This window comes from Triplophysa dalaica, chromosome 15 (assembly GCF_015846415.1).
Source record: "Triplophysa dalaica isolate WHDGS20190420 chromosome 15, ASM1584641v1, whole genome shotgun sequence".
In the NCBI taxonomy this organism is placed as follows: domain Eukaryota; kingdom Metazoa; phylum Chordata; class Actinopteri; order Cypriniformes; family Nemacheilidae; genus Triplophysa; species Triplophysa dalaica.
The window spans coordinates 12,425,948-12,441,345 of record NC_079556.1 but is presented as its reverse complement, the minus strand read 5'-3'; the positions used below and the strand labels follow the sequence as shown (position 1 = coordinate 12,441,345).

General features: G+C 43.6%; 1 protein-coding gene across 2 annotated transcripts in view; it reads right to left on the bottom strand.

Moving 5' to 3' along the window:
* asap2a (ArfGAP with SH3 domain, ankyrin repeat and PH domain 2a) overlaps window positions 1-13,629 on the bottom strand; it is a 59,564-nt gene extending 45,935 nt beyond the window's left edge. For both annotated transcript variants that reach the window (XM_056768564.1, XM_056768565.1), the window contains exon 1: window positions 13,075-13,629. In XM_056768564.1, coding sequence (XP_056624542.1) covers window positions 13,075-13,200 — 126 coding nt within the window. In that variant the 5' untranslated portion in view covers window positions 13,201-13,629. The remainder of the gene's footprint in view (window positions 1-13,074) is intronic.
* Between the last annotated feature and the right edge of the window lie 1,769 nt (window positions 13,630-15,398).

The following is a 15,398-nucleotide window of genomic DNA, read 5'->3' as shown; positions in this document are numbered from 1 at the left end:
GCCATCCTGCAGGTCCGCCAGGCCAGGGCGTTGAGAGGGCTCCACGAGGGTAAGGCCGACCCGGGTATAATGCAGGATCTCCGTGCCACCGCTGACAGCGCTCTACGGGCGACTAAGGCGGCGGCACGGGCCCTGGGTCGGACGATGTCCACGGTAGTGGTCCAGGAGAGACACCCCCGGCTATACCTTGTGCAGAAGAGTGACAGCAAGGAAGTCCGCTTTCTTGATGCACTCATCTCGCAGGGTGGGTTGTTGGTAACACCGTCGAGGACTGCGCTCAGCAGTTTTTTGACGGCGAAGCAGACAGTGGCAATTAACCACATTTTTTTCACGCCGCGACTCGGCCGCCTACAGGCCTCCGAGATCTCACGTGACGTCTGCTTCCCTGCAACCCAGGACCCTTTCGACATCGGCTCCGGTTCCTGTGCCCCCACAGGCGGCACCCCGGAAGCAGAGGTCGAGGGGGAAACCTCCACCCCGTCAGCAACCTCCTCGCGAGAAGGGACACTGACGGGAAGACCCCAGGGAGAACAACATCGGGCCCGAACCTTCACAGCCACGGCTCTGATCGGTCGGTACGGGACGACTCCTGCCTCGTCACCAAAGCCGGGCCCTTGTTAGGGCTTGGCGCCCACTTACTCACTGAGTTTTCTGTTCTCCCCGGGTTTACTTGCAGCCGATCGCACACTCCACTGGACTGTGCTCGGCGAACCGACCTCACACCCTGGCGAGGCGTGAGGTCGTACACATACGACAGCCGTCACCACTCTCAAACCGACAGTGCGTGCCGTTGTCCCGCCAGGCAGGTAAGCAGGCGGAGCAAAAACCTTCCCTCCGGGGACTCCCCGCGACATGGTTAGCTCCGCCAGCCGACGAACCACCCCCCGTGGGAATGATGAAGCAGACCGTCCCCTTGGTCACCCTGTCACAGTCCCTGGGAGCTCGAGAGCTGCCCACACTGTCTCGCTGGCTAATGAGGGCGGTCCGTCTTGGTTACTCGATCCAGTTCGCCAGAGACTCACCCAAGTTTCGGGGCATCATCTCTCCCTCTGTCAGAGGCAGGGACGCCTCCGTACTTCGGGTAGAGGTCACCACCCTTCTGGCAAAACAGGCATCGAGTTCGTCCCTCAAAACCAAGATGTTCAGTGGGTCACCACCCGCACTTCATCGTTCCCAAGAAAGACGGCGGGTTGCCCCCAAAGGCTGCGTACCCTGAACAGAGCACCTTCACAAGCTGCCATTCAGGGTGCTCACACAGAGGCGCGTCCTGACATCTATGAGGTGTCAGGATTGGTTCGTGGCAATCGACCTGAAGGACGCTTACTTTCATGTCTCGATCCTCCTCGACACCGGCCGTTCCCACGGTTCGCGTGCGAGAGGCGGGCATATCAGTACAGAGTCCTCCCTTTCGGTCTGTCCCTGACCGCCCTTTCTCCCTGAGAGGAGGAAGGCGAGCGGGTACTAAACTATCTCAGCGACTGGCCTATCTTGGCACACTCGCGAGATCTGTTATGTACACAAAGGGACCTGGTGCTCCGGCACCTAGGTCGATTGGGACTCCAGGTCAACCAAGAGAGGGGCAAGCTCTCCCCAGTGCAGAGCATCCTCTTTCTCGGTATGGAACTCAGCTCTGTCACCATGTCGGCACACCTGTCCGCAGTTGTGCCCAACCAGTGTTGAACTGTCTGAAATGAACATTTTAGGCAGACAGCGGTCCCCCTGAAACAATTCAGAGGCTCCTGGGACACATGGCGTCCTCGCGGGTTAATACCCCTCGAGTTGATGCACATGACACCGCTCCAACACTGGTTTCAGAGTCGAGTTCCGAGGAGAGCGTGGCACACCGGCAGCAGGCGCATGGTGATGCCGCCCTGCTGCCGACGCACCATAACCCCTAGTCTTTATGACTTTTTCGACGGACTCAGGTCCCTTTGAGCAGGTTATGAGGCAGGTCGTGGTGACGACTGAAGTCTCCCTGCAGGGGTGCGGTGTAGTGTGCAACGGGCACGCAGGTGGGGTCTTGGACGAACCCCCGCCTGCGCTGGCATATCAATTGCCAAGAGTTGTGGGCTATGCTACTTGCACTGAGCAGGCTACGGCCTCTCGTGCGAGACATGCACGTGCTGTTCCGAGGACAGCACTATAGCTGTAGCGAATACAGATCGTCAGGGTGGCGTTCGCACACAGCAGCTAAACACAACTTGCTCGACGCCTCCTCCGGTGGAGTCAACAGGTGACTCGTTCCCTGCAGGCCACACACCCCGGGCAAACTGAACTAGACAGCCGACGTGCTTTCTCGCCAGTTTATGCCTCGTGGAGAGTGGCGACTCCACCCCCGTGCAGTCCAGCTCATTTGGAGGCTGTTCGGGTAGGCCCAGGTAAAACCTGTTCACCTCCCGTAACACCACCATTTGCCCGCTTGATAGTCCCTGCCCTCGGCACGGATATCCTTGCGCACAGCTGGCCGCGGGATGGGCGGAAGCACACCTTCCCCCCCCCAGGAGCCTTCTTGTACAGACTCTGTGCAAGGTCAGGGAGCAGGAGCACCAAGTGTTCTTGGTTACACCACACCGGTCTAACCGCACTTGGCCTCAGAGCCGATGCTCTGGACAGCGACTCCCCCTGAACCATTCCCCTGACAGAGGACCTGCTCTCTCAGGGGAAGGACACGTTCTGGCATCCCAGATCAGACCTCTGGAACACCCATGTCTGGTCTCTAGACGGGACGAGAAGATCCTAAGATGGCTACTCCCCCTATACGGCTGAGACCATCACCCAGGCTAGGGCCCCATCTACTAGGCGGTTACACGCCTCTAGACGGTGCCTCTTCTCGTCCTGGTGTCTTTCTCAACGAGAAAGACCCACTGAGGTGCTTGATCAGGATTGTGTTCCCCTCCTCACGAGACTGGAGACTAACATCTCCCTTCCACACTGAAAGTGTATGTAGTCGCTATTGCCACTCATCACGACTCAGTCGGTGGAAAGTTTCTAGGGCAACACGACCTGGTCACCAGGTTCCTAAGCAGCGAGAGGGCGGAATCCGCCTCATCTCCGCTCCATACCCTCTTGGGACCCTAAGTGGTCCTGGGGAGCCTCAGGGCCCCCCAAAGAGCCCCTCGGAGGTTCCGATCTTCCTCATAGAGTAAGACGGCCCTCCTGACGGCGCTCACTTCCTTCAAGAGGGTAGGGGACCACCGAGCATCCTCCGTGTCCCTGGATTGCCTTAAACTCGGCCCTGGAAACTCTCACGTTATCTCGAGACCCAGGCCCGGATGCGTGCCCAAGAAGTTCCCACTACTCCCTCCGGGGCCAAGTGTTGAACTTGCAGGCGCTCCCCATAGGGGAGGAAGACCCAACCCGATTAGTGTTGTGTCCAGTACGTACTGGACCGCACGCAGAGCTCTGAAGCTCTGACCAGCTCCGTGTCTGTTGGAGGACAGCAGAAGGGGAAGGCTGTCTCCAAACAGAGGCTGGCGCACTGGGTCGTGGACGCCGTTACGACGGCATTCCGATCTCAGAATCTCCCATGCCCATTGGCAGTGAGGGCTCACTCCACACGGAGTTTAGCCACCTCCTGGACACTGGCAGAAGCGCCTCTCTAGCAGACATCTGTAGAGCTGCGGGTTGGGCTATGCCCAAACACCTTCGCAAGGGTTAACAACCTTCGCGTAAACCCGGTGTCTGCCCACGTCCTGCGTGGCGACATGTAGGACTTGCATCCGGGGGGGCGTATGCCTGCGAAAGCACCTTTCCACCCTCTAACAGGTTGGGTCAGTGTGCTATTTACCTTTTCTTCTTACCCGAACACATCGCTAAGAAACTGGTACCTCACCAGCCTCCCTTCTTACCCAGACACTGGTTAAGAATAGGCATTCCATCCATCACCAAACAAGCACCCCCTGGGGGCTGGCTGGGCAGAGCAGCCTTCCCCCTTAGGCCGGGATACCATGTGAGCTATCACAGATAGCTCTAACCGGACTAGTGCTACCGGACGTCTGTAACACCCCCTCCGTGGGCTGTTCCGTCTGATGTATCCTCATGAGAATGGTTCCCACTCCTGGTAACCCATGAGCTTCCCCAGGTGGGCCTCCACCTCGCGGTTAACTACTCAGTCCGCACGTTCCATGCGTTCTCCTCCAAGGACGAGACCATACCTATATCCACCATATTCCTCCCCACGGGTAGGAGGTGGCCTCTGTAGCGCTTCTCTGATTAAGAGTCGCGCTTACCCGGTGTAAACTGATCTGGACGGCCTCTCGCCTATAGAGAGCTAAGGCCCCGTCCGTGAAAGTTACCGGTCAGGGCTGTACCCATCTTTCTCCAAGAAAGCTCTGGAACCCACCGACCACCACACTGGAAGGTTACAGTCTCACGAAAGCTTCGAGATGACACGCCCAGGCTTGTTACCGTCGCTTCGCTAGAGATTGTGACGCGATACAGCGTTGTGGCGTTTTCCATAGGCAACCCCATCTGTCGTTCTCGACACAACGTCGAGAGACCGACAGAAAGGGAACGTCTTGGTTACGTATGTAACCTCAGTTCCCTGATGGAGGGAACGAGACGTTGTGTCCCTTATGCCACGAACACGTATCGTATTCTGCTGCAGTTTGAGAGGTCTCAGGCTCTTCAGAACAAAGGTAAGTGAATGCTGCACGCCGGCCTCCTTTTATACCGGATTTCCGGGGGCGGAGCCCGGCATGCAAATTGCATTCGCCAAATTTCATTGGCCTTTTCTATAGTAGTCAGAGTTGATTGGTTCTCAAGGGCGAACCCCATCTGTCGTTCTCGACACAACGTCTCGTTCCCTCCATCAGGGAACTGAGGTTACATACGTAACCAAGACGATTTCATCACATTGCACCAAACACTGAATTATTAAACACATGCAAGGTCTCAGCATAGACTTTGTTGTTGTAAACTTTTAAAACATTTGTGAATGCACACCAGTCTGTTACGGTGGGGACATTTTCCCGCACCTAAATACAGTTCGGAACAGGAATCATTTTTCCCCAGTCACGGGATGTTGCACACAGAGGAATTTAAGGGGATGCAAAACACATTCTTTCGTCATTTACTGCAACTAGATGAAAAACGTTATACAATTGATTAGGGTACATGTTAGATTTCAATCGGTTCAATACCAGAATTTTGCTCATTTCGGTACTTGAAACACTGCTGTTCCAAAGTTCACCGCTATGCAGCAGTATGCCACAGAACTGACACAGAACCAGCAACATAGTAGAAAAAGAAAGATCTGCTCTTTCTACTTTCGCGGAGAGATCTTTAGATTGTTTCACAGTGTAACGTATATCCTACATGCTGGGATGCGTCTGCACATCCCCGTTTAACGGCATACATCGATCGTATATATGACTTTATCTCTGTTCCAGACATCTCAGTTAGCCTAATATTCATCATGAAGTTCTCTTTCGCGTCATGTATATGTATTTATTCTGTCAAATACACACGCTGTTATGGCACAAACGCAGTCCGTTGTTATTTAAATGTATATCCGCATTAAATAAAGAATTTGCCTTAAAGTGACAGTAACATCTGTGTCACATATTAAAAGAGAAATTAAACATTTGTAGCTTTATTTAGAGTCATTGCATATTTATTTTATATAGTGAAGACTGTGCAGTATTTTATTTTTGTGGATCATTCAATTTTCATCTAAAATGCTACTGTTAAATACACCTAGTTGAAACATTGAATTGTTGTTCAAAATTGAATTGTTCATATTTGTGAGATTATGATGATGAGTCTATATACCCAAAGCATTTTTCAGTAATACAGTGTAAAAGTGTAAAAATAAAATGATAACCAATATTACCAGTATTAGATTCCAGTACCATACCGAAGCCAAAATATTGGTATCGAGCCAACACTACAACTGATGCTTGACCCCATTGTTTGTGTATAGCAGAAACGGACATCCATCATACTTCTTGAAATTTTAAATGTGGTTAACTGACACTGCATGTGGCATCAAAAAGTGAATTTCAATGACCTGTACACAGACGCAACATTTAAAAAAAGTTTTGTGCAGATAAGGGATCAATGGGGGCCCCTGTTCTCGGAGCGCATCATTTTTGTGACGAACGGGTTTGTGTGTGTGGTTGATTGTGCAAAGTAAGTCCCATTAATGTGATTGCTATGGCGAGTTTCTTCTCTCTAATGTTCTGACAATACACCTTGTCTAGTTTATCAGGTCGATTCGTATCTCAGCAAGGGTCTATTAGCTCAGCCTGGGACACAATATGCTCAAACACACAATACAGGTTTTAAGCACAGGGGGAGTAAGACGATAGACATTAATATGACATATACTGCAGTGCGGTGATTTAAACATTTGCTTCATTCTCATCCAATTCATATTCCACACGGCCGGAAAAAAACAGAAAATCAAAGGTTGCACAGGCTGTGTGTGGACTTTGTGCTGACATTTTGAACAGCAATGCTTCGGCCAACCCAAGGATGAGTCCTGGCTCCAGTTCCCCTCTCTCTCATCCCATATTTTTTTTGTCTCTTTACATTGCGACTATCCAAATAAAGCTGTAAATGCGCCCAAAAAACACAATTTTTCAAAAAAATTAAGCTGGCAGATCAATTAATCGATTTCAAAATAAATACTCTGTCTGTATGTTTACATAATATATGTGTGAGGCATTTATATCTGTTTATAAGTGCAAACACACACATATTTATATATAACTAAAATGTACATAAATTTATATTTAAACATAATTCATATTATAAATATATTACTCATATTTACTTAGTACTAGTATGGTTGTGTATTTACATATACATATATAATACACAACCCACACATATATTATGTAAACAAAAATATTTATTTTGGAATTGATTAATCGTGAGTAATTGATTTGACAGCGCTAAAATGTAAAAAAGAGCTGAAAACTTTTGAATCCCCCTTTTGGAGCAATACAGCCTAATCATGTGGGCTTTGCTGGACTCAAGACTAGGCTTTAAAGCATGCTGGAAACCTGACAACTATCATATTTAAAATAGAGCATTTGTCTTGTGCATTTCTTTCATGAATTGTTTTGTAATACACTATAAAACACAATGGCCTTCACTGGAGTGATTACACATGGCTGAATAATGCGCTGTATTAACTCGAACAGGTTTTTATTAAGATGGGTCTCTTGTAATGTCACAGGACTTCCCTCAGCAACCAGTGTCAAACAAACACGTTCTCTCTCTCAGGACTGCAGTTAAGTGCTCCATGAAAACAGTGGTAACTAACCAGCGGAGTTAAAACGCTTCTTCTAGAAACACTCACACCAACTTGTGTGTGATATCCCTGCGATAAAAAAATGTCACTAATGGGCTAATTGTCCATGGAGGAAAACCACACATAAGGAAAACTTTTGCTGGCAGTTAAACCCAACAAATCCTCCATTGTCTAAGTGTGTGTGTGTTTGTGTGTGGGTGGCTCAGAGAGGAAAACAAAAGGAGAAAGCCCAACACACTACTGTGAGCACAGACAACAATGACTGGACCAAAGTCCCTTTCAAAAACTTTAAAAGAGTCAGCCCAGATATTGATTTCCGCTCCAGATATCAGTAAATATTCGATCCTACACAAAATTAACGTTTATGACATTTGTGTTTGCGAAGAGCATGGTTCAAAATTCTCTTGTTTCTCATCTCTTGAAAGCTCATCAGTAGATCAGTCCATTTGACTTTAGTGCAAGCACTTGTCGAACAGGAAGACCTTTTGCTTGGCACGGACTACTTCAAAGAGAATTCTCTATTTCATGTCTTTCATGGTCGTAGCATGTGACCGTGTTACCAGACATACTGGACTGACCGTAAAATTAGCACCTACGGCCAGCTGTTAACAGAAGATGTAAGGCACCGTGTTAAGTTTCCTCATTAAAATAAACTTTTACACAAGACTTATGATGTCATCTGAAAGGAACAGATCAACAAAAATGAAAATTCTATCATAATATGTCTATTTATCTCTATTTAAGCAAGAAAAAGTTAATATCAATTCTAACGTCACAAAAAAGTATAAATAATCCAAGATAAATCATACACAGAAAGACATCGGCTCCAGCTTTTTATTCACAAGACGTGTAGTAAAAAAAGTTGAGTGTGTAAACTACAGGAGACTGATGAAGGCGTAACCAGTAAAGAAATGAAGACCAAATGTGCGTTTGGATACACATTGAAAGAAACCGTTGACATACTCCTCACCCTATGGACAGGATTTGACTACTGCTGAACCACTGCATACCAAACACACTAGTGCTGTTTTTGTTTTTCAGACCTGCTGTTTCACGCTCGCATATCTGCACAAGCTTTTAGCATCAGCACCGGCAGCATTAAAAATTCAGCAGCAGTAAAAATAGCAGCGCTGCAGACCTCTAGAGAGTCTGTCCAAATGCGGCCATGCAGGTGACATTTTGCACAATGACGAAAAATCCCCTGAAACTCTAGAATCAGCGAGGAAAAACACATCACCCTGCAAAGTGGTTTGAAGACTCTGTTTTCAGTTGTGCTACTTTTGCCAGGGTATTAAAACAAAAATATTTGGCATATATATATTTTTAAAGCCTTCTGATATGTTCCACCCTGACTTCCTGTTTGAACAGGAAATACGTCATGATACATCAAAGTATTTCACCATGGGAAAAAGAAATAAGATTTAATTGTATAACCGAAATGACACATTTAAAAGAAATGATAGGTTTCCTAATCTATCCACTAAAGATGTCAAGCAAATCTTTTACAAAGCTGCTCGCCCCTGGCTGTTTGGTTTGCCCAAAGCAAAAAGCGTCAGTAACAGGATAAGCAGGGGCCTCTGGGAAATGGACAGCCATCTTTAGAGGACATGGCAACAAATCAATGAGGGAACTTCATTAATGAAGAGGCAAAGCTTGACAGTTAACAATGGCACTGAAAAGGGAGTTGTCCCTAGTAATCTGTGACAACCCCCCGGACCGAGCGCCTCCCTGCCCCCATTAACACTCACTAAACAAGGGCCAGTGCACTTCTGAACCCCAGCAGATCAATGGATGCTGCTCCACCCAATTAATGGGATTTCCTCAAACCCGCTCTCAAACGTGTCATCGGGGACTCCAGGAATTTTGGTCTTAACTATGCTAGTCACTGCAGGATAGAGACATCCAGTTTAGTGGGAATTTATGTTTTTTAGAACAAAAGACTATATAAAAAAACTAAATATATCGCAAAAGATCTGCGTTAATTTATCGTTCTCATAGTTTGCACATCTCAACCATCTACACATGTCACTCTAACCCTGCTGTGCATTTTAATTTCAATTCAAAGTTACTTCAAACCCTCAGACAGCTCCTGTCCCACCATAGCAGCTGTTGATTTCATTTGCACTGATGGAAATTACACCAGTGATCTTGAAGGGATCTAGGCTGAACAAAAAAGACCTAGACCAACTATGGATGCGCTGGTCATGCTGGCCTTTCTCTTCTTCAATAACCAGTCTAATCATCCTGTGACAATGACCCCCATAACACACCAGTTTTCAGGAAATCTTGAAATTTTGACTCAAAAAGTGTGTATAACATGATGTATTGCATGTAAGTGTACTACTACACTAACTTTTTGCTACTGTTTAGTCAAGGGGTTGTGACAAATACGTTTTTGGCCAACAAAAGTGTGACTTTTTTTTTAAAGGCCGGTGTCTACTACGTCTAAACCTTATGTCCTAACTACAAAATATCAGAAATTAAGTTTCGTCCTTGCTAGTTGCAGCACATTGTATTTCTCTGGCTGCATTGCGGTGGGGAGATGATTCAGAGATCATATGAAACACTGATGCCTATCGATTTTGAACCCAATGCCCTCCAATCACAAAACAACCTCAAACTGCTAAGTCATGAAAGATAGATAGAAAGAGACAATTAAACTAGGAGCACCACTACGATAACTTGCAGCAAAAATGTGCAATAACAACAAGTGCAAGAAAATTGTGTATTGCCCTAAAAAACTAATTTTCATAAGAAGATTTGAAAATGTTAGAAAAACAGCAAACACAGACTCATATTTCAAAATACACAAGTATTGGAATAACAGTCTGTATTTATGTATAACAAGCAGTGTTATATCCTGGTGTAACTGCAGTGACTTTAAAGTTACGTTTAACCCCAAAATGTTTTAATTAATGTCTTTCGAGTCCTGTATGACTTTCTTTATTTTGTAGATTATTTATAGCATAAACATAATGCAGAACCTGCTCTTTGCTATCTGATGAAAGTGAATGGCATTAAGGGCTTTCGAGCAAGATTTAAGGGAACGTTTTAAAGTTAACAAAACTAGATGTGTCTGTTGCTTACATAGAAAAGGAAATTTGTAATAAAAGGAGTTATATGGAATAGTTTATGTCTATACTGTATTTTTGTCTTGACAGCCCCAGGTCCCGATTCACTTTCACTGTAAAGAGTGAGCAAAATATGTTGTTAAACATCATTCTGATGACTTAACCGTGTTGGCTTTAATGTGTTTTCTTAAAAAAAGTATGGTAACGGTCTAAACCAGATATTATCACTTGACATGGGTGCCGTGGTAATAGTTTTTTTTCCAGTCAAATTCCTTCAAATGGAAAGAATAAAAAGTCATCACTCCCTCTATCTTGTCCTGTTTATTATGAGGCAGAAAAAAGTATCCTAAGCGCCTGAGGCAAGAAGACCCTTGAGAGAGAGAGAGAGAGAGAGAGAGAGAGACATTTCCAAATGTGACCCTGGACAACACTTTTTTTTTTTGAAATTTAGATTTTGACAACACATGAAGCTGAATAATTAAGCTTTCTATAGATGTATGGTTTGTTAAGATAAGACAATATCTGGCAGAGATACACCCGTTTAAAGATCTGGAATTTATGGGAGCAAAAAACTAAATATTGAGAAATTTGCTTTTGAAGTTATAAATCAAAGGTGCTGTACCAGGCCATCCACTAGCAAAACAAAATAGCTTTTATATATAAAAGATAGGGAATTTACAGAATATCTTGTTATATAACATGTTCTTTACTTAATATCCTAAAATGATTTTTGGCATAAAAGAAAAATAAATAACTTTGACCCATACAATGTATTTTTGTCATTTACTAAAAATGTTCCCTTGCTACTCAAGCCTGCTTTTGTAATCCAGGGTCACAAATGTGATAAGACTGCAAACTCATTGTTCATTCAAACCGTATTTCCTAAAAAATCTGAAAAAAAACAAACGAGATGTCCAGTGTGACAGCAAAAACAAAACAACAAACTTACAGTGATTCTATAAAACTCCAAATATGTGGACAGCACTATTTATGTCCCTGAGCGGCAGTGACCACGAAGCCAAAAGAGTGAAAAACAGCATGCAAAAGGAAGACCAAAAACAATGATTCAGTTTGAGACTTTCTGAGTGCCTCAAAGGAGCACACAGCCATGAGACTGAATACAGTAACCCATTTGCAGAATTACCTTGAAAGGTCAGTTTCCATTTAATCAACGGTGTTACAAAAACAAATGCACACTCTAATTTTAACCAGTCAACAAACACAACAGAGAAATAAGACCTACATTTTTTCATCACATGTGTTGTTGGTGTTCTCAAGGCAAGGTTTACCCCGTCTCGCTATTAGACATAAAACTATCAGACATATAAACTAGGAATCTTCTAATATTTAAAGGAACAGTTTAACACCCTTTTGTTTTTGAAAGAAGATTTTTAAAAGGCAAGAATTTCTATTCCCGTCAATCAATTTGACGTCATAAGATTTGGAATATACAATGGACTTCAAAGACATTTCAAGCTTGACAGACCTCATCAGTATTTATTACTAATATATTGAATCATCGTTTTACATTTTAATAAACCTGTGATGATAGAGTCCAAGCGTCAAAAATATCAGTCTGACCACAAGTTTTCTATTTCAAGAGACCGAAAAATAAATGGATTATGGATGTGACAAAAAAGATGCATGTTTTTGTAGGATTTGTGTTCATTAAAACAGTATGATGCTCTTCAGAGACCATAGAATATATTACTGTATGTTTGCCTGGCTATGGAAAACGATGCTTTAAAAACACACAACAAAAGGCTTTACAATCTTTAAGAGAGACTTTGCATGGGTATTTAAACCTCCAAATATTGACATCTGACCTTTAGCAAAACATTTTTTTCATCCTAATGTCAACATTTGCAATGAAATTGCCCTTATAGTCTTCCGGAGAATACACTCACAAGGCTTTGGAGGGACATGAAAAATAGCAAACTAATCATCTCTGAACTTACACAAACTTCTGGTGCACCCCAGTACAAATGCACCTTGTCAGAGAACGTCATGAAGCAACCCTTCTGCGCCCTTCTACAATAACACATTCTCATAAGACTATCTGTACATTAAATAACAAATGTACACCGCCTGCAGCATTTATAACCTGAAGCTGTGATGATGATAGAGATCCCACAGGAAGCTGTCTTCCTTCAGCACAAAACAAAAGCAGCAGAGCCTATCAGAGCTGGGAAATGCTATTTATATCTCACCAGGGCGAGGCTTCAATCATTTACTACGTTTTTATACAATGAAGACTGTTTGTCAACTTTTGCAACACTCGCATACCATTAAAGACAAGTAAAATATCCAAGATGTCTGACGGACAATATTTTAAACCGTTGGGAAGATCAGTAGTCTAAATATGTCTTAATTGTAACAGGTGTCTTAATTGTAACAACTATTGCCAAGCAATTTTAAGACAATTTTTCTTCAGACTATGTTTTCCACTCAATATAGAGGTTATCCATTCCTCCTGTACATTATATTTGCAATGAACGATCAAACATCGTTATCTTAGAGTTTTCTATCTCATCGCGATAAAACGGCGCAATACAACGGTTGACAAATGGGTGAGGCATCATTAACAAAGAGGGGCGAGGATTTGCCTCCCCAATAACTCAGTTAAGTTACCCAAGGGGGGGAAATAGCTGACTCAAGTGGTCTCCTAACCAAGCGACTGGCCACACCACACAATGAGCTTTCGACAACGCCATTAGAGCACGTTAAATACACGTTTCTCACCTCCTCGAGTGCTGTTACGGTATTTCTGCAGTGAGTCATTCTGGTGGTGAAGTTTGAGGCGGTGGGCGATTTATAATCTTCGTTCGTCTCTGCCACAAACTCCGCCACTGTGATCTGGTCCGGCATTGTAGTCTCCTTTCGCAAACACCCCAAATCTGTTTAAATTCTTCCAGTTAACGTAACCGTCTCGTACACTTTTGTGTCGAAATTCAGAAATCAAACGACGAAATGAAACTCTGGAGAGCGTCCTGAAGTCTGACCATCGCTGTGCTTTGTCCACGGCGGATTAAAACAAGTTGGGAATCAATAAAGAAATAGTAGCCAACTAGAGAGAAGAAGTGCAGGTTGTGCGACGGGAAATCTCTCTCCCGCGGTGCTGGTTCACACTACTTCCAGTTGAAGTGCAATTACAATCCACTCGTTTGATAATAAAACGACCTGATGATGTGTTTTTCATCTGTTAAGGTACAGTGGCGTATCTTGTCGTGCTGGGTTTGCTGCAGGGTGCACGGATCGATACGAGCTCTCGCATTGCAATTCAATGAAGGCGCAGAAATTGACAAAGTAAAGGTGGAGGGCATTCAATGGGAAAGCGGTGACCAATGAGGAACAGAAGCAGTGAGTTCACAGCCAATCAGATTGTGAGGAGGGCGTGGTCAGTATGCACGTCGCCGTCAGGATCGTGAGCGCCCCTCTTAAGGTGGAGAAGGAAATTTATGGCGCGTGTGAATCCAGAAATTCATGTCCTGTATGTTTCTGATGCTATTTTGAAAATCTTTTAAGATATGTTATGAAATAATCTAATTTTTATCAATCACTTATTTATTCTTAAAGTGTACTTTATTATTTGCATTGCATAGTTAAACTGTAAATATATTTTCGCTTATGTATAAGCAAACATTTCAAAATAATTTTCTATTTGGATACTTTTTATGATTTTAGTCTTTTACTGTTACTCTTCCTCATTCCGTGTGAAGTAAAAGCGCACACTCTCAAGTAAATACCCCACTGAAACTCTTTATCACCCATATGGGACACACATTATTCAGGCAGAACGCAACTACATAGACTATTGCAATTTTCTAAAAACATTCTCCTTAGTCCTTTTATTCCTTTATGTAATTTAATTTGCCTGTTGAATGAGCCTATCTGCTTCATTATTCTGCCATCTCTTTCCAAGGTAGTTTCGTCTCCCATGCCACCACAACAAACGACAAAGTAAGATAATCATGCTATAATTGCTAAACGCTGTAACTGCTGATGCAAAAGGTGCAAAATCTTTATTATAAACAACTGTATCAGATTGGAGATCACAGCATATTTGGGAGATTGTATATGCCCATGTCGGGAACTCCCATACGGAATGCATGTTTAGTTAGACCCTGCAAAAACACTTAAATCTATTCTGTGCTTTGTGATGAAATATAAATCTGATGGTCTTAAACCAGCTCATTTATACTCAGCAGGGCAGTCGATGTTAAAAATAGTGTGGCAGCACCAGTATGAGACACAAGGCCTGCTCTTAACTTCCAATTCAGTATGGCTGACCGCTATCAACGAAAGTTGTCTAAAAATACATTCTTCTGTTCTAGCATCACTGTGTGAAATCTAGACGATAATTATTATGAGTATAAAGTCATCTGTAGTGATATAAAACATCTGCCTTTCAGAACACTGCGGCACTAATGGTTCTCTTTAGGATCCAAATCAGTGTACTGTAGCTGGCTATAGTTTATTCAACACAAATGATTTGGGAAATTCTCACCCAAGGTGGTTAGCGCAACTTGATCTGTCCCAATCAATTTTCAATGTAACCCGAGATTTTAAGAGATTTTAAACTGACCAGAACATTAAATATTAAACAACATAACTTGCTTTGGTTTGCTTTTCTGCAATAAATGCTCTGAATTATTGCAATATTTAGCCCTTAATACATTGGACATAAAAAATGTTTTTTTAAACTCTAGAGAAGGTATAATTTCAAAAGGATACAAAGTAAAGTTCAAAAATATCTGATAAAACAACCAGAAATACTTTATTTGACATGACTATCTTGATTTCGTATTTATTGATTCACGATTCTTGATTAACACGTACATTTACATACCAGATATGTAAAAGGACTAATAATATTGTTAAGACAATTTACTCCACAAATTACTATTACAAAGATAAACTCTACTTTAAATCATATAAATGATGCAACAATCTTATAGCAGAGATATTTGTACCAATGTTTGTTTTCATTAACATAAAAGATTGCTGTTACTTCAGGCTAGTTTTGAAGTAGATGAAACCTTGTAAATATAATTTACAAGCATTCT